The 19,623-nt window shown below is 32.3% G+C and overlaps 1 protein-coding gene across 3 annotated transcripts; it reads left to right on the forward strand.

The window, feature by feature from the left end:
* Nucleotides 1-8,882: 8,882 nt before the first annotated feature.
* Nucleotides 8,883-16,612, forward strand: LOC129918776 (T-related protein). 3 transcript variants are annotated; one of them, XM_055999498.1, is made up of 8 exons: nucleotides 8,883-8,956; nucleotides 14,151-14,358; nucleotides 14,879-14,999; nucleotides 15,059-15,202; nucleotides 15,258-15,449; nucleotides 15,509-15,857; nucleotides 15,924-16,278; nucleotides 16,339-16,612. In XM_055999498.1, the coding sequence occupies exons 1-8, from the start codon at nucleotides 8,953-8,955 to the stop codon at nucleotides 16,550-16,552; spliced, it is 1,587 nt and encodes a 528-aa protein (XP_055855473.1). In that variant the 5' UTR covers nucleotides 8,883-8,952; the 3' UTR covers nucleotides 16,553-16,612. The 3 variants fall into 3 exon arrangements, with proteins under 3 accessions (XP_055855473.1, XP_055855471.1, XP_055855472.1); XM_055999496.1 differs by having other exon boundaries at nucleotides 15,509-16,278; XM_055999497.1 differs by having other exon boundaries at nucleotides 8,898-8,956; nucleotides 14,154-14,358; nucleotides 15,509-16,278.
* The last annotated feature ends 3,011 nt before the right edge of the window (nucleotides 16,613-19,623 follow it).

A 19,623-nucleotide genomic window follows, 5' to 3' on the forward strand; every position in this document is an offset into this window, starting at 1 on the left:
AAGTTTTGGTTGCATTCACAAAACATTCAAACATTTTCAACTAATCCCAACATAAAATAATAAAAATTAAATGCACACGTGTTATTAGATTTTTCTGATTTAAATTTTGTACCAAAATAATGGAAAAACCCGGCGCCATTTGTGTGTTTTGCATTTAAGAATGAAAATATCAATTTATTTTGCGCTGAGACACAAAGGTAGAATAACGAGTTAAATGATTTGAATTTTGTTTTTCCTTAATTAGCTAAACAGGTAAAAATTCACTGCTTTCAGTAGTTCACGGGAAATGGTTACAAGAAATGAATAGATCGAGATTCCCCGGTCTTTTTGATGCTAGTTTCATTGAGATTCTTGAATGTGGTCTTGTACCTTTGATCGTGGTACTGTCTTTGGATCGCGTCAGCACGAAAACAAGAAAATGTGTGGTGTGCTGCGTATGCGTATAATGTATGCAAAGAGAAGGTAAACAATACTCACATTTAAGGCAGCCATATTGTTAGTTAAACAAACGATGCATTAGTTATGGTGGTAGGTTAGGTATGTACCTACAATACTTCAAGGCGGACTTTAAAAAGACGACTCGACTGGAGTCATAAAAAGAGACCGAATGGTTTTAACTCTTTCAGCATTTTGTTTTATAGAAATCGTTTATTAAAAAATTGATCTCAATAAAGTTAGATTTTTTGCTAACGAGTTGATAATGCAAAGGTATACCTATTTATATTCAGGTAGGTACAATGGTATTAAGTTTGTACAAAGGTTTACAAAGGTTTATTTTAGACCATAAAATACTTTCTATTCAGATGCTACTGTTTGAATCCTGACAAAAAAGGTCTGCCTTGCGTCGTTCTATATAAACCTAACGGGCTTCCGAAGGTTCGAATGTTTTGGAACAGCCCCAACTTATTATTTCACAAAGTAAATGCATGCTATTAACCTTTGCGTAAGTGCATTAAGCAATAAGTTGACAAGGTATTTTAGCAATCAGGTGAACTGTATGGCCACTGTGAAATGTAAAATGTGCTATTATTTGTTTTTAACCGATCTTTTACATTAATATCTATGAACATGAAGTCACTCCTCCACTTGTTTTTGCTTAAACGAAAGAGCTGAGCAGCAAACTTTTTTTTTTAATTTGCTCCTAAAACAAGGTTTTATTACATTAGTTTTCCAAAAAGCCACTGCGCTGATTTCAAAATCACGTCAAAACATTTGTTTCTGATTCAAACAAATAAAATAAAAATGTATTTTCTTATTGAATTTGTGTTTAAAACGGGCACATCTTTAGAACATAATTTCAAAAAATACTATTTGGAAAATATCTTCATTAAAATTATCCTTTTGCTTATTTTTAAGTTAAACAAGTGATTTTAAGCTAATGTTATCATTTATCAGTTGGTATTGCCATGTTCAAAGGAGAGATCCTGAGAACCCCGTCAAAAAAGCAATATCATACAACGTTCCAACACGAAATAGAAAGAAAGGTAGGCCTAAAAACTCCTGGTACAAGCAAATGCAAAACCACCAGCATTCAGTTGGCCTTAGAAATGGAACAATACAAAACCGGGAGGCTTGCCGCCGATTTCTGAGGTCAACCCGGCGAACCCCACAGGCGGATCACTAGTGTGAAGCAGTTACGTGGGATAGTTATGATCCCCTCGACATCGAGATCATAACAGCGCCGAGAAAAAGGAAGAAGAAGAAGTTATCATTTATAGGATCAAGCATAATTTTTCGTTAAGGGCTCTGTTATAGCTATCAGTAAAATCCATCAGTAAAAATTTTGTTTAGCTATTTTGAATACTTTAAACTTTTATTTTGAGCAAAATATTGATGAAATAAGTTGAAAGCTTATTTTAAATAATTTTTTTTTTCAAAAAGAAGCAATGCATATGGTGTTAAATTTTATTCACAAATCCATTTTATAAATTTTACTGTTCAGTAAAATTTATAAAGTGAATTTGTGACTAAAACATAATTTTAATAAGTTTTAAATTTATTTCATCAATATTTTGCATAAATTAGAAATAGCAAAACAGAATTTTTACTGATGGATTTTACTGATAGCTATAACTGAGCAATAAATTAGGTACGCCACGCAGTTTTCATTGGAACTGCCCCTATTTCTTAACAAAACAATCTATACAGTTCTTGAATCTTAAGAAGTTGATCTTAAAGTTAAGGATTATAAATAGCCCAGGGAAATTAGTAATTTAAATCGCATTTTTCGCGGGACAAAATTTTTTTCATGGAATGTGTTCGGGTGGTTGTCCTTATCATAAAAGTCAATTTGTTGGGATAATTGGAGGTTGGGAACAGCCGCCATCTTGGAAAAGAGATTGGTATCGTTTTTATTGAATAGATCCATTGTTATTCATTTTAACAAAAAATGACAAAGGTAAGACTTATTAACAATAAAATTATCTAAGAAATGATATACAAAACAATTCCGTGAGTTGATTAAATAAAATTTTATAGTTGGTCAAAGTGCGGGTTTGTATCGCAATGTTGGGACAAAATGACATTTTTTCATATATCTGACGAACTTTTGATTTGTTTGGATAATTCTTCAAGAATGAATTGTAGTACTTATAATTACCTACAAAATGAGCCCACAATCGTTATTGTCACCATCGTATTGTAGAAGTAATCTAACTCCGAAACTCTCCATGTACTAGTCAAATGTAAGAAAAAAGCTGTTTTTTTGCTAGTAGGCCGAGAAAATTTTGGGAGAAGAGGTATAACCAAAATATAAGTACGCAGTTTTGCAGCCATACGCGTGTTAATGTCGATTTCAAAGATCTGACAACTCTAATTTTGTGCTTTATACGGTTTTTGGGGGGTTAAATAACGTAGGTTTTCCAGTTAATGTGAATGGGCTAAATTTATACTATTTGAAATTATAAATATACAAGCTGATGCTATATTATTTTTCCTAAATCTGAACACCTCAATCTCGGCTATGGGGTTAATAGAACTCACGATATAAGCTTTTTTAACTAACCATATCAGGCTTTTCAATTCAAATAAACAAACAAAAATCTAAACAAAAAAAGCTTCTAAAATATAATCGTATAAACGGCTTATATATAGTTCTATTGGTCACATCCTCAAGATTGGGGTGTTCAGATTTAGGAAAAATAATAGAGCATCAGCTTATATATTTCTAATTTCAAATAGTATAAATTTAGCCCATTCACATTAACTGGAAAACCTACGTTATTTAACCCCCCAAAAACCGTATAAAGCACAAAATTAGAGTTGTCAGATCTTTGAAATCGACATTAACACGCGTATGGCTGCAAAACTGCGTACATATATTTTGGTTGTACCTCTACTCCCAAAATTTTCTCGGCCTACTAGCAAAAAATCAGCTTTTTTCTTACTTTTGACTAGTACATGGAGAGTTTCGGAGTTAGATTACTTCTACAATACGATGGTGACAATAACGATTGTGGGCTCATTTTATAGGTAATTATAAGTACTACAATTCATTCTTGAAGAATTATCCAAACAAATCAAAAGTTCGTCAGATATATGAAAAAATGTCATTTTGTCCCAACATTGCGATACAAACCCGCACTTTGACCAACTATAAAATTTTATTTAATCAACTCACGGAATTGTTTTGTATATCATTTCTTAGATAATTTTATTGTTAATAAGTCTTACCTTTGTCATTTTTTGATAAAATGAATAACAATGGAGCTATTCAATAAAAACGATACCAATCTCTTTTCCAAGATGGCGGCTGTTCCCAACCTCCAATTATCCCAACAAATTGACTTTTATGATAAGGACAACCACCCAAACACATTTCATGAAAAAAATTTTGTCCCGCGAAAAATGCGATTTCATGCCCATATTTTGACTAATTTTCCTGAGCTAAAATATTATTTGAAAAACAAATTTCTGAAATTAAATTGAATTTTCGGAAAAAAAAATTTCAAATTTTTTAAGCAAATTTTTTTGAAAAAGATTTTAAGGAACGTTGCTAAAATTTATATTTACATAGATGATTAACTAAACAAAAATAGAATGGACATAAATCATGAAGATTTGATATTGGATTTCAATCTGAGGAAAGCACGGGCTCTATAAGTCTTATATTTATGGACTTGAAACAATTCCAAACACTGGTAACTGATTTGAACTTTCCTGCCAAAAGTCATGATAAAATTGTAAATTTTGTCTTTAACTTTGCAAATTCTGTTGCACCAAACTCCAATTTGCAAAGAGGAAATTATTTTTTTGAAAAGTAAAAATTCCTTCTTTGCAAAATTTTGCTGCACCAACCACAAATTTGCAAAGCACAAAGTACTTTTCTGAAAAGTGCAAAGTTTTGCGAATTTGCAGAGAATTCTTCGATTTCGTTGCACCAACCAAAAAAACTTTGCACTTTCCGTATCAAATTCTGCAAAGTTTTGCAATAATATGCAAAGACAAAATTTCATTTGCGGATGGCCATTTCTCGTGTAAATTTCGGGTATATTAAATGATAATTTAAAATGAATCGCTTTGAATGACTTTTTGAAGATAAAGAGTATAGTGATAGGTACGTGAGTGATGTAAAATTAAGAATGAATTTTGAAATTAGGAATAATTAACTATTGGGATTATTTAACTATGGTTACTATGTGAAAAGAAGTTGAAGTGGCATTATTAAAATTTGTTGTGTTCTTTTTACAAATCATTTAGGAACGATTTGTTGTTAGATAATAATAAACTGTCAAACGAATTTTTTTTTTAGATTAATTCCAATTCCTTTATTATAACCGAAAATCATGTTTTTATTCAAAATAAATTTTTCGCCCATCATTTCCAAAATTCCATTTTAACTTAATTTTTCCGCTGATTAATAAAAGTAACACAAATGTTTGAATTGTCTTGAAAACCAAACATCTTATTTCTTAGATCAACAACTCACTAAACTCGTATCATGGAAGTGAATTGGAAAAAGTTACGAATCGTGAGTATTTGACACTTCAAAAGAAGTTTAGGAACCATTTCAAATAGTTAGAAATTGCAACTAAACAATAGACCATTTAGTTCGATAATATAAACATAAGTAAACTATGGTACAATAAAAAACGCACTTCTGCCCTTGCTTCATGGCCACATAGCCTCCTCTAGAATTGCCAACCACCTTATTTAAAATTATCCGTCATTCAAAGAATGATTGCAATTTATAGTTAAAATAATGAAATTATATTATGATATTCAAAATTCTATTATTTTCTTCTCTAAACAAATTACAGCAAAGCAACAGTCTAAGTAACTATGACCAACAAAATAACAAATGATAGAGTAAAGTACAACAAAATTTCAAAAGATATCGTTGTTTAACCTTCCGATGACAACATGCACAGGGGTGCTATAACACCCAAGACTTGATTTTTCTTTCTTTGATTTTTTTTAGATACAATTATTGTTTTTTTGTGAATTATCTATTTTCTGATTCTGTTGAACCCTATGAAGTGTTATGATTAAATAATATATAATTTCTATCATACCTAAAAGAATTTTTTTTAAATTTAATTTTAGGACAACCAAAAAGTGTGTTGTTATCGGAAGGTTAAGTAAAAAAAGAAGATTTCAACCTTTCAACAACGAAAAAAAGTTGAAACTATTTATTGCTTTACTTTGCAAATTTTCAAATTACGCAAAATTCCATTTTTAGTTGGTGCAACGCCCGCACTTTTTGCTTTGCAAAAAAAAACAAAAATTGCAAAGTGCAAAGTGGTGCAACACTTTGCACTTTTACTTTGCAGAAAAGTATTGATTTGCAAAGTTGCAAAATGCAAAGTGCAAAGTGGTTGGTGCAATAGGGCCCAGGAATTACGAAGGCAGCCAAAGACCTCATTTGCCTGCTTCTCAAAAAAAAAAAAAAAATGAGTAAATCACATGTAACTCTTGGAGGTTTTTATTTTACTGAAGAAGTGGAAAAATATCAGCGAAACAAAGGGTGAAAATATTCCAGAAATAATTATATACTAGGGAGGTTATTGTGTTTTGAAAATTGGAATATACTCCCAGAGGCTCATACGAGTATGGTTGAAAAAAAAATATTCACCAAGTCTATTTCTAAGTAAATTCTTACTAATATGGGGTTTTGTTATTTGAAAAATAAATTTTAAAATCCAGCCAAACAATTTGTTCCCGAACAAATCAGACTACGTCAAACATCAAAATAAATGTTTTGTTATTCTGCTACGACCTCATTGAAGGCAGAAAAACACCTGAGGCAAGACCAAAACTTAAAGGATCTTGAAAACGTATTGATTTCTTGAATTCAAAATTGGCTTTTGAGGGTAGAACGTAGAAGCATCCATATTTTCACGTCATCCTTTAAGAAAAATTAAAGAACAAACAGGCCTGTTAATTCTCCGTTGATGAATTTCATCCATGACGCCCTTGGGAGACCCTAAAGCGAAAAGCTGCAGAAACCTTTATACATACTAACCGGTGGAAGAGCTTAGTGCTGAGTGGCTGAATCATTACACAAGCTCGGAATAACAATTCATTCATGTATTAAAAGAATTCCCGATGACTGAATGCATTTTTGGAGCAAAAGTAAAACGCACGAAATATTTCCTAATTTTTCAACAATTTTTTTGACTTTGTCCTTTTAAAGAAAAAAAAAAAAAAAACAAAGTACCATAATGTTATACAAAACAGCAATAATAATTTCTGTAAAAAAAAAATAAAAAATTTTCAAGAATAAGTGACAAATTATTGATCGGTCATAATCATGTGGATACCTACTGTATACATGGAAGAGTTATGAAGCGCTCGAAACATCGAGATCATAACAGCGCCGAATAAAAAATGAAGAAGAAGAATCACTTATCGTAAATCAGATCACTCTCTTTGTCAAACCTCCTTAGAAAACATCAATAACATATGTACATATATTATATTTGTGTCTACAGTTTAAGCAGTTTAAGTTTGCAATTGTTGTAGTTAAAAAGTCAGTAAAGTCTTGTAAAGTGTTTTTAAATATTATTTTTATTTGACATCGTGTCTCTCAAGATTTGTTACCATTCGTAGTTATTTTATTTAAGAAACCTTGGAATTGAATTTTCATCTTCTAACTTGGAATCTTAAATTTCCAATTGGAAACAACTAGGTACTTTATTTGTTGTGTAAATAATGTAAATTTGTGTGTCTAGTGTCTGTATTCCTTTATTTTTGATCACGATTTCCATGTAATTTTCAAAGACACCAAGAAAAGAGTAGAACACAGAATTACTAGAAAGAGTTTGATTTTGTTGACTTTTCAAACGAACATCATGTTTTCTTTATGAGCAAATATACATGAAGTTATCTTAATTTTGATTCGTGCTACCATGGTGGCCAGTACAGGTCAAAGTACTACATATACCGCTTTGTTTTGAAGTCTAAAAAAATGTAATTGAAATGATATCCGAACTTAGTTCATTAAAAAATATTTTTATGGTGCTTGGAGTTTTGAGCAGATTATTCAGACAGTTAATATAAAGATTAAATTATTGTGATGATCAAAGCAAACAATTTTTTATGGATATCATCAAACTGTTAACTAAATCTTCGCTTGATATAGAAACACTTTTTTTTATAGCAGTAAAAGTCTGACTACTTTTCATTTTAATTATAAGACAGAAAATCGTATACTTTAATGTTTAATTTTAGATACATCTAACCCAATATTTACCAGTTAAATCTGAGTCAAACAGCTCTGACAACTATAAATTCAACAAATACAACATCATATAGCCTTAGAATATACATATTTACATATATCTATCTAAACATACGTAGTATTGACTTTTTTTTTGTAAACATACTCAACATTCGTCATGAAACACTCTCAGATCAAATCGGCACATTTACCTCAGTTCACCTACGAAAGATGCCCAAGCCGGTGAGAAAAGAGTATACCTATCTTCTCATCGTCATCTCAGAACTACCTGTTCGCTAAAAGAGGAGGGTTTTGTTTGTATTCAAAAAACGTGAACCAAGTCCAAAGAAAATACAAAACGATTTATTGATTGGTTGAAACCGAACCTAAGTCGGAGGTGGGGTTAAGTCAAAGAAGAAAGAAAGATGATTTCTCGAGTGAAAAAAATAAACGATCACTTTTTTAAACACTGAACAATGTGATGATTCCATAACAAGATCTGCAAAGTTGACAGCCGGATGTGCACCATTTCTTCCGCCGACTGAAGACGAAAACGGTTACTTTTTTTTTTCTCGAATATATAAATTTAATTTTGTTTTACGTTTAATTGTTATATTTATTAATACAACAAAAAAAAAAATCCCTACCTGTAAAAAGTATTGTCATTTGGTGTCATTTTGGTACAAACGAGACGAAGAAAAATTGTGTGTACGTGTTAAAATTTACGCTGCCATCATAATAAAAGGATTAACAGCATGTTAATATAAAAAGTGCGTTCCCTATATCAATTTTAAAATTTGCGCTATTTATATGCATTGTTCGACGACTACCGAAACAACTTTAACTTCAATAATAAAAAAAAATCACCACTTTTTGTTAATTGGATATAGCACCATATAAGGCTCTCTTCTGATGGTTCAATATAGTGATAACGGCCTGTGTCTATAAATCATTTTACAGAAATATACTAATTAATTACGGTTTGTTTAAAGAATTTATACTGCTTATCGCGTTCGTACACTCTATGCAATTGCAATTGGACGTATTAATCACATATTTATGCAACAATTTGGATTAATTAATGAATTAGCTTCAATGATTTATGATTTTTAATTTTATTTATTTGTAAATTAATGTGATTTTTTTATTTTGTTTATTTTTATTTATAAATAAAATGTGTTCGATCTAAAAGTATTTAAAATAATAAAATTAATTAAAAAAAAAAAAAACGATTTAACTCGAATAACTTAAATAAAATACACCAACCGTGATCCAGGATTACCCAATTTAATATGCGTAAGTAAATGTTCAAAATGAAAATGATCAGAAAAGCTTTTAAAATTTTGCACATTATTTTTCACTAGGGAAATGCCTAATACCTACATAAATCTAAGCGACAAATTTCAATTATCTCTGGAATTCATCTTAAATATTATTGTGTTGTCCGGCGGTATATCATATCCAAGAAAAATATAGAGCTTTAGTAAAAAATTTTGAATTTTCGGAATCGACGTCCACCATGTTAAGATTTGGGCAAATTATCAACCATATCAACTATAAATTCACCTCTTGATTTTTTTCGTTTTACAGAGTTTTGAAGTAGACTTATACCCTGATTCTGCCCCACAGTCACAACTTGTGAGAATAGTAAAAATCATTTTTTCTTTGTTGAGTTGTGACTGGTGGAGGAGAATCGGTATAATTATTCTTTATTGGTCTTCATTTCCGCACCAAATATTAGCTATTGTCATGTTTTGTTTCTTAATCCACTTATAAAATGTATTTTTTTTCATATGGGTATTATGTTTTGGTTGTTTTTTTTTTCCAAATGCATCACTTTGCTCTTTTTCTCAGAAATGAGTTTGGGTTTTAGAAACAAAAATGTATAAATATAGTTATTCATTCAATGATTAAACAAATTAATACAAATGAATTGAGAAAAATTTTGCAGTTTTGTATTCAAAATTATTGAAGTAGGTACAATAAATTTAAAGAAACTTGATCAAACTAAAATGAAAAACCATTTATTATTTGTATTTTGAAATACCTTTATTATCACTTACACCTTTGTATTTTGTTTAAATATTCACTACGGGGCCGGTTATAGCGATCCGGAAAACGTATAAGGAAAATTTTTAAATCGATAATTAACGGTACATTATCCGATACAAATGCCACACTTATCGATAGAATTTCTCTAAAACAATATATTTTGTTAGAAATATTTTCAATTGATGAATAATTCTTTGTTTAAAAAAGTATTTCCTTATTTTCCTGATCCAAAAACCATCAGGAAAACACAAATATTCATATTTAACAATAAACAATTGTTGAACTCAATTTTTTATTTGACAACTTTTCTTAAAAGATTTCTTACCTATTAGTGTGGGGTCTTTTCTTGAAATTGCACAAATTATGGTTTTAAAGTATTTTTTGATCCGTTTTCCTTATCGCTAAAACCGGCGGCGACTAAAGCGAGGAATAAAGAGATCATTAAACAAAGTTCGCTATTCAACTCTTTTGTTTACAATAATTTTTACAAAAAAACAAAACGACTTCTATGAATCAATACATATATAACGGTTTTCTAATGGTTCCATAGTCAGAACAGGACCAAATTTAAAATGGACCACACTGCAAGCACCACCTTTCAAATACAAAAAGTTCCAAATTAACAAATATTTAAAAAAAAAGTCCAATTGAAAACCTACTCCTTTTTGGAAGTTGGTTAAAAAGAAACTGGATTAATTTGCTAAAACGCAATGTGCCTATTTATCTGCTTTCAGGTTTAAATCATAGGTACAGAACAGATGTAAGAATAATGTTGCATTATCTTTTATATCACATTATCTCACTTTGCAATGCGCAATTTAAAAAAAAAGTGTAAGTTCAACCAAGTTTGATAGTTTTTTATGTTTTTGGAGGTGTGATATCTATCGTCCCGTTTCTGCTTGAACCTCGTAAGTACATCTTTCTAAAAGATTTAATTTTCTGTTAAACATTGCTCTAAAACTTACAGAAAGAATAAATACAAAGGTTTTAAGTGTAGAAACAACTCAATCAATATGTCATAAACATAACTTGATTTCTAGTTCAATTCATATTTTTAACTTTGAGAAAAATGTATATTTATTTTAAGAACTCAACAAAATTTGCTGTGTAGATACGTGGTTCAGGCAGAAACGGGACGCTATGTAACTGCGTTACTTAATAGTTTTTTGGGAATTTTTTCTAAATTAGTTTTTATAAAAAAAGCTCGCAAAAATGTCACAAAAGAAAACTTTTTCAGTATCAACAAAAAAACAATATGTATTTCACACACTTTTTGTATGATTTGTTATTATTTTGTGGGATTGATAAAATTGAAAAGCACTACCGACCGGTGATCAAAATTAGTATTAAATGTAGCTGGTGCACTGATAGGTCGAAGTCTGCCGCTATTTATCTCGGAAATCCATAATTTATCTTTGCTATCTGATCGTTGGAGATTCACATTCAACTGTAGATAACCTAACTTAGATAACCTTCTCTTATTTATTCGAAAAACGTTCTTTTCTTCAAATAAAATCCATTATGATTATAAAAAAAATTATTTTTGAAAGTTTAATAAATACATACTTTTTTTAAGCTTAGCTTTTACAAATTGCCATAAATAATTTCCGACGGCCCATTAGCTGCAAGTGCAAGTAGCTACTGGACGGACACTTAAGAATTTCGACATTTTCTTCACTCAAATTATTTTACTTACAGCAGTCAATAAAAAAAACTACAAAATGTTTGGCACTTCTTATTTTCATATAATGCTTCCGGAATTTTGTTTTTGTATGTTGTTCAAAGAGTATCTAAATCTCACAAAACAACAGGCAACATATTTGATAAAAAATCCGAATTCTCAAATTTATAGCAACAAAAATGGTTTCAGTTTGAATGGAATTTATTGGACCATAGGTCATAAAAACACTCATCCTCTCTGACCTTATGTGTATAGAAAACCAGCACAGAAACAAAAAAAAAATATCTATGCAGCATTACCATCTCGGTACGGATTTTACAATCTGCAATAAATCAATAAAATTATGATCACAACGCCCGCTTTTCGCGGTTCTCTTTGAAGTATCTACATTTATATACAATATAGTCGTATAGTAAAGCGCGATGATGGCTAAGATTTTGTTGAAAGGCTACTTACCCATGCACAAACGTCAAATAAATGCCGACATCTTATTTACTCTTAAAAAATCCTGAATTGATTTCCAGTGGAGTTAAATGCTGAGAATCTTAAAACTTATTGTTGTTATTTTGATTTTCATCAAAAACAAAAATGCGTAATATTGGATTAAATTATAGCACAGAGTTAAAATTCATTTTGAAAAAAAAAGGTAAAAACAAGTTTATTTTAAAGTTCGTGCATCAGCTTCTTTGTTTAATCAGAAGATTTTTTTCGAACAAAAAAACTGAATTGTTTCAATAAAACTTATCAACGTTTGACCTCCCAAAAATGCCCAAAGTTAATCAAATAACTCGAAATTAAATTTGATATAAATTCATATATTTTTTTAAACTAATACAAATTTAGTTGAAAATAAATTATTTATAAACACGAATTTGTAGTGTACAAGTTTGTACAAATGTTGGATAGTAAATATTTAAGTCACGAAGTGAATTCAAAATGGATGCTGGGGGCATCTGAGAGCACACATGGATATGAGCAAACATATTGGAAGTGGAATTCGATTAATCTTGTGGAAGATGTACAGTAAATAAATATATACGTAAAGGTATACTTATGTAGTCGCATCAATGTTTCTATCCAATATTTGAATTCGTGTGAAGCAACCTGTAATTTGTATTTGTTTAAGGAAAAAAAGCACACATTTAATCAAAAGAACACGAAGTTATAATATTTGTAAGGTTTTTTTTTCTACCTACAATTTGGTATAATATAAAAAAATAAATCACAAACGAAGTTGTTTGAGCGGTTTTTGTTAGTTGATGCAAATGATTTTCAAGAACGGGTATAGTTGTTTGTTAGACCCGACAGAACGATTAAATTAAAGAAACTGTTAAACTTTTTTTCTGTCTGGTGCAATGATAAAACAAGAAAGCCAAATTTTTTACTTAGACCAGTAACTAACATAAATGGTTTCCCTATTAATTTTTGCTTATTTACCCTATTTTTGAGGGCTACATTTTTGATAAATTTACCTCGCTACAATTGTTTTCAAAAAAGATCTTTGCTAATTACCAACATTAAATAATAAATACCCTAAAAGCATATGGCATAAGCTTAATTTGAACCAGACACGGTTTTTGTTCTATAAAAATTCACCTCCACCAACTCCCTTTTTAATTTTTGAACTCTTCCATTATTTGTAAAATATACCTAAAACGTAAACACAATATTTCACGAAGATAATAATTTGAGTTAAAGTTTTTCTTATATAAAACAACATGCAAACAACGAACGCAAAATCATCATCAACAGTAGCCTGACGTGAGGAGGTCAAATTTTTGTTGATGTACTCGGCATAATTCACTCGCTTGCTACTAAGGTAAAAGGAAATGAAGATAAAATTTGGTTTATTTGAGCTGAACCAAAGCTCAACCACAGTAGGAGGTCCGTCTTGAAATAAATCACCCCAAAAGTTGGAAATTTTTCCCCACAAAATAGATAAGGCAAAATTAGATAGAATTTTGTCCAAAGTCGTGCAGCTATGGGACTGCCGTCAAATCAAAGCTAAAAGTTTTTTGAAAATCTTATGTGTGGTTACAGAGTTCATTTATTAAAATGCAATTTCCGTTAGAAAAAGTTAGAACTTTCCCCAATTAATTGGTATTAAATTAAAGGGTATTTAACTAATAATGTACAAAACAAGCATCAGGTGGAAAAGTAACCAGTTGTAAGGAGGTTGGTTGAAAATTATACTACTTACGTATTGGACTGTATCCCAAAGCTAGTACATTTAGAATTCGTAACTCTAGTTTTTCGTAACTTCGGTTTCGCGAAACTTTGACGCTCGTAACTCTGTCGCCCGTAACTCTGGTATTCGTAACTTCGTCGGTTTCCCAAAAGATACACTTCATAATCTTTTTGCTGAATAAAAGCTACTTCAGTGAGAACTGGAAAATCTTATTGCTGAAATAGAACGTTTCTCTTATGTGGGCAACCAAATTCCAGAGGAATTGAGTCCACCAAGAAAAGTTTTCTACCATTTCTACCATAAATAAAAATTTTAATTTAAAATGTCTATAGAGTTGTTTGATTGGCAGATTGTTAACTGCAACATACTAAAATTTCATCAAATCTTACTGAAACCACTTTATTCCATCAAGTCCTTTACAAAAACATTCTTACTTGGTGTAGGATATTAAAATTTTCTTAAAAACTAAAGTAAATACATATATTTATAAGGTTTTAGGAAGAAGCTTAATCTACATGCATTTAGAAACTTGTGTACGTTTCTCATAAAATATTATTATTTATTTTCAGAAGACATGGCTACATCTCACATTCTATCGGCTGTAGATCCAGTCATACTGGGCAATTCAACTCCAACATCATCAAACGGCAGCAGTCATAGTGGACCAACACGTAGTCCTGGTTTGGATAGAAATCTCCATGTAACCTTAGATGATCGAGAACTATGGCTTCGGTTTCAAAATTTAACAAATGAAATGATCGTTACAAAAAATGGAAGGTAAATATGATTAAAATGTATCTCATTTAAACTAGGTACATATATTATAAGAAGATGAGTTGTCTGGTTAATTTAATTTTTGATGTTGTTTTGTTCCTGAGAAAAAAAAAAATAAAAAAAAACTCACACTTTTTAATTATGTGTAGAAGTTAGGTATACTTTTCATTATACAATGCCCACTAAAGTGGTTAGTGATTGTTTGTTAAATCGGCTAAACTCACTCACTAGATGCTAATTGGTTGTGCAGCAGCGAGAGAACGCTTGAATGTAAATAATATTTTGCGATGCGAATGAAGAATTATTTTGCCGTTGCATCAGAGTATCTGTAGACAAATGCACGATTTTTTTTGATTTTTTTCTTAAGACAATATAGTTTCTATGAAGGCTTTTTTTATGTGGTTTTCTTTTTGAAAAATGAGTACACAATTCTGAGAATACCACAAATTCATAGAAAAACTCCTAGTTTTTTAAGTGGTTTATAAACATTTTTTATTTAAATTAATATTAACTAATTTTGCAGACGGATGTTTCCAGTTGTTAAAGTTACAACTACAGGTCTAGATCCAGCTGCAATGTATACAATACTTCTTGAATTTGTTCAAGTTGATAATCATCGATGGAAATATGTAAATGGAGAATGGGTAAGTAAAAAACTGACACTGTCTATTAAAAAAAAAACTAATTTAAAGTTTAATAAAAGGTTCCAGGAGGTAAAGCAGAAGTCCCACCATCCAATCCAATTTATGTTCATCCTGAGTCACCAAATTTTGGTGCACATTGGATGAAAGAACCAATTTCATTTGCCAAAGTTAAATTGACAAATAAAACTAATGGAAATGGACAGGTAATAAATTCATTACCTTCATTCAAAATAAGACTTAAATAATAATTTTTTCTAGATCATGTTGAATTCTCTTCACAAATATGAACCACGTGTCCACTTAGTCCGAGTTGGCTCTGATCAGAGACATGTTGTGACATATCCATTTCCTGAGACTCAATTCATAGCCGTTACAGCGTATCAAAATGAAGAAGTGACTTCATTAAAGATCAAATATAATCCCTTCGCAAAAGCCTTTTTAGATGCTAAGGTAAAGTTTCAAACATTCATTGAATAAATAAAGTTTTTACATCAGCTCTTTTGTTTTAGGAACGTCCTGATTCGATATACAGTCATGACGCTCATTATGGATGGTTTATTCCACCGCCAACCCATTATCCACCTACACACACACAAATGGCTGTAAACTCTTGCGATAGATATACGCGACATCCTCCTCAAAGGGCTACAAGACCTGCTCCATACGCTAGACCTCGAATTGTATCGGGTACTTCCAGTAACCCCGGTACACCACCACCAACAACACCAATTTCCTCGCACTCTCAAACTGGATTTGTTCCTGTTGAATCATCAACAACAACTGTCTTTTCGTATCCAACAAGCTGGCAAAGTAATGGAAGCTATTGGAGTACACCTCCAAATCCAAGTTCTCCAATAAGTAAGACATTTTTATTGCAACTTTCAAGAAAGCCCAATTTTATAGATTTTCTTTTTTTTATAATAGCTTCAAATGCATCACCAACTCCATCAAATGGTTCGCCCAACTATACAACTCCGTCTCCTGGCTACACAATACATCACTTGACATCGCATTCTCAATATGGTTCTGCAGGAAATCAAACTGATATTTATCAAAATGGAGCAGGGTCATCTCCACAGCCTTACGGTGGTACGAGTGCTCATCAAATTTACCATCCTACTCCTGCTTCACCATCTCATCAGCTTTATACAAACGTGTTGAATCCACCTGCAAGTCTTACTTATCCTAGTAGTTCATTTTACAATGGAACGGAATATGGACTCTATCAGAATGCCTACTCTTATCAGCCTGAGTATATTCCGTTAGTGTCAGAAATGTGGTAGGTTTTTATTTGAGATCCACAAGATCCTTATAATAATATTAAATTATGTTTTTAAAGCACTTTTAACCATCCACTTGAACCAATTGATGTTCCTAAAGCTATTGAAGAAAATTCATCACTCTACAAAGAATCTGAAGAAACATCTGTTCTAACATTAGAGTGTTCGAGTTTGAAGACTTCATCATCAAAACAACAACTTGAAAATTCACCACAAAATCAAAGAACTGAAAATTGGACACCATTGACACCACCACAAAGCACGATTCAATAGAAAAAAAAATAATAAAAGAAGACACAAATATATTAAATTATAATTTAAATTAAATTTACAATTTATACAAAGAAATTAATTTTTAAAAATTATTATTATTAAAAATTGGTCATTTTGTATATATTTTAATGGAAGATAAAAAAAAAATTAGATGATTACCTACTATTAGGTTTACTTTATTTAAAATCTATTTTAATTGCAAATTTCTTTAATAAATCAAGCTAATGAAAAAAAAAAACAAATTTAGTTTTTATAACAGAATGAAAGGAGAATGTGCTAAAACTTTTTTTTTTTATTTTTTTTTATATTTAATTCATTGAATATCTCAGTATATAGTATTTTATTTGAGGTATTCGAACTGAAATTTAACAAAACAAAAAAAAAAAAAATTTAAGTTTTTGGAATCTTAAAATGTAAGAAAGTACCAACCTACTATTTAACAAATTAAAATAAAGTTGGAGTAACTAATCTTTGTCAGAAAGAATTGTTTAAGTTAAGTTTTTCGCTCAAATTTTGCGTCAAACATTTTAATTCATATAAAATCAATAGCCGTGTTTTTTCTACAACTCATTTTGCTATTTTTAGAGCAAAATTAAAACAACTCATACAATATAGTGGTAGAAAAATCAAGAAATGTGTAGATACTGATTCCCGAAGATGTCCCGCGCATGTCCCGAAGATGTCCCGTAGATATCCCGAAGATGTCCCGAAGATGTCCGGAAGATGTCTCGAGGATGTCCTGAGCATGTCCCGAGTATGTCCCGAAGATATCCCGAAGATGTCCCGAAGGTGTTTCGAAAATGTCCCGAAGATGTCCCAAAGATGTCCCGAGGATCTCCTGAGCATGTCCCGAAGATGTCCCGAGGATGTCTTGAGCATGTCCCGAGCATGTCCCGAAGATGTCCCAAAGATATCCCGAAGATGTCCCGAAGATGTCTCGAGGATGTCCTGAGCATGTCCCGAGCATGTCCCGAAGATATCCCGAAGATGTCTCGAAGGTGTTCCGAAAATGTCCCGAAGATGTCCCAAAGATGTCCCGAGGATGTCCCGAGCATGTCCCGAGCAAGTCCCGAGCATGTCCCGAATATGTCCCGAAGATGTCCCGAAGATGTCCCGAAGCTGTCCCGAAGATGTCCCGAAGATGTCCCGAGCATATCCCGAAGATGTCCCGAAGATGTCCCGAAGATGTCTTGAGGATGTCCCGAAGATGTCCCAAGCATGTCCCGAGCATATCCCGAAGATGTCCCGAAGATGTCCCGAAGATGTCCCGAAGATGTCCCGAAGATGTCCCGAGCATGTCCCGAAGATGTCCCGGAGATGTTCCGAAGATGTCCCGAAGATGTCCCGAAGCTGTCCCGAAGATGTCCCGAAGATGTCCCGAGGATGTCCCGAAGATGTCCCGAAGATGTCCCGAAGATGTCCCGAAGATGTCCCGAGCATGTCCCGAAGATGTCCTGAAGGTGTCCCGAAGATGTCCCGAAGATGTCCCGAAGCTGTCCCGAAGATGTCCCGAGCATGTCCCGAAGATGTCCCGAAGATGTCCCGAGCATGTCTCGAAGATGTCCCGAAGATGTCCCGAAGATGTCCAGAAGATGTCCCGAAGATGTCCAGAGGATGTCCCGAAGATGTCCCGAAGATGTCCCGAGCATGTCCCGAAGATGTCCAGAAGATGTCCCGAAGATGTCCCGAGGATGTCCCGAAGATGTCCCGAAGATGTCCCGAGTATGTCCCGAAGATGTACCGTAGATGTCTTGAAGATGTCCCGAAGATGTCTCGAAGATGTCCCGAAGATGTCCCGAAGATGTCCCGAAGATGTCCCGAGGATGTCCCGAAGATGTCCTGAAGATGTCCCGAAGATGTCCCGCAGATAACCCGAAGATGTCCCCAAGATGTCCCGGAGATGTTCCGAAGATGTCCCGAAGATGTCCCGAAGCTGTCCCGAAGATGTCCCGAAGATGTCCCGGGACATGTTCGGGACATGCTCGGGACATCTTCGGGACAATTTCATGACATCTTCGGGACATCTTCGGGACATGCTCGGTACATCTTCGAGACATCTTCGGGACATCTTCAAGACATCTACGGTACATCTTCGGGATATGCTCGGGACATGCTTGGGACATCTTCGGGACATCCTCAAGACATCTTCGGGACATCTTCTGGACATCTTCGGGACATGCTCGGGACATCTTCGGGACATCTTCGGGACATCCTCTGGACATCTTCGGGACATGCCGTTGTTTCCATATCCTTTCCTCTGTTTGATATGCCCATATAGCCTGGGGGCCCTGCTATATTGAAACAATATAAACCGCCGTATATACGTCCTTCGTTTTCGTAAACATGACAATTTCAAATCAATATTTTTTTAAATTTTTGAAGAAAGAAGCAACTCGATAAAGGACCAATCCAGGAAATAGAAGTACAATGCAATTGAAGGAATGTGGTTTTGATGTTTTACCAGAATGTAGAAATGGTATTGGAGGGTTGAAAAAACCGAACTCAAGGCCTACAAGAACGAACAAGGGAATATGAATTCGCAAACGATGTTGAGGATTTGGAAAACTCTCTGCTGCAAGAATTTCAATTTTGATGGCACTGCTTGTTGATTTTTTGTTTCAAACCAGTGTTTTTAGTTGGTTAGGTACAGTTATTTTTTGGCTGTAATAAAAAGTGAATTAATTAAAAACAAAACACTTATTTTTAGGATTTAAATTTTTATTGAAAACAAACTGTCTGTTATTTATAACGATGCCAATTTTACTGTTGCACATTTTTATCATACGCTGATGTATTATTTTTTGGTTTGTTTAATTATATCTTCAAATAAAATATAAACATTCAATATTAAATCATATACAAAAAATTAAATAGAAAAAAATACAATATTTTATGTATGTTTATGGACTGATATGACAATTAACTTGATAAAGATAAGTATTTTTTTTTTGTTTGAAAAGTTGACACCAAGATAATTTATTTAAAAAGTTATAATTATTTTTTGTTATTATGATAAACATCTAGATTTTTTTTGAGTTCATAAATTTCATAAAATGTATGTTTGTTTTATT

The sequence above is a fragment of the Episyrphus balteatus genome, chromosome 4 (genome assembly GCF_945859705.1).
Source record: "Episyrphus balteatus chromosome 4, idEpiBalt1.1, whole genome shotgun sequence".
NCBI lineage: Eukaryota > Metazoa > Arthropoda > Insecta > Diptera > Syrphidae > Episyrphus > Episyrphus balteatus.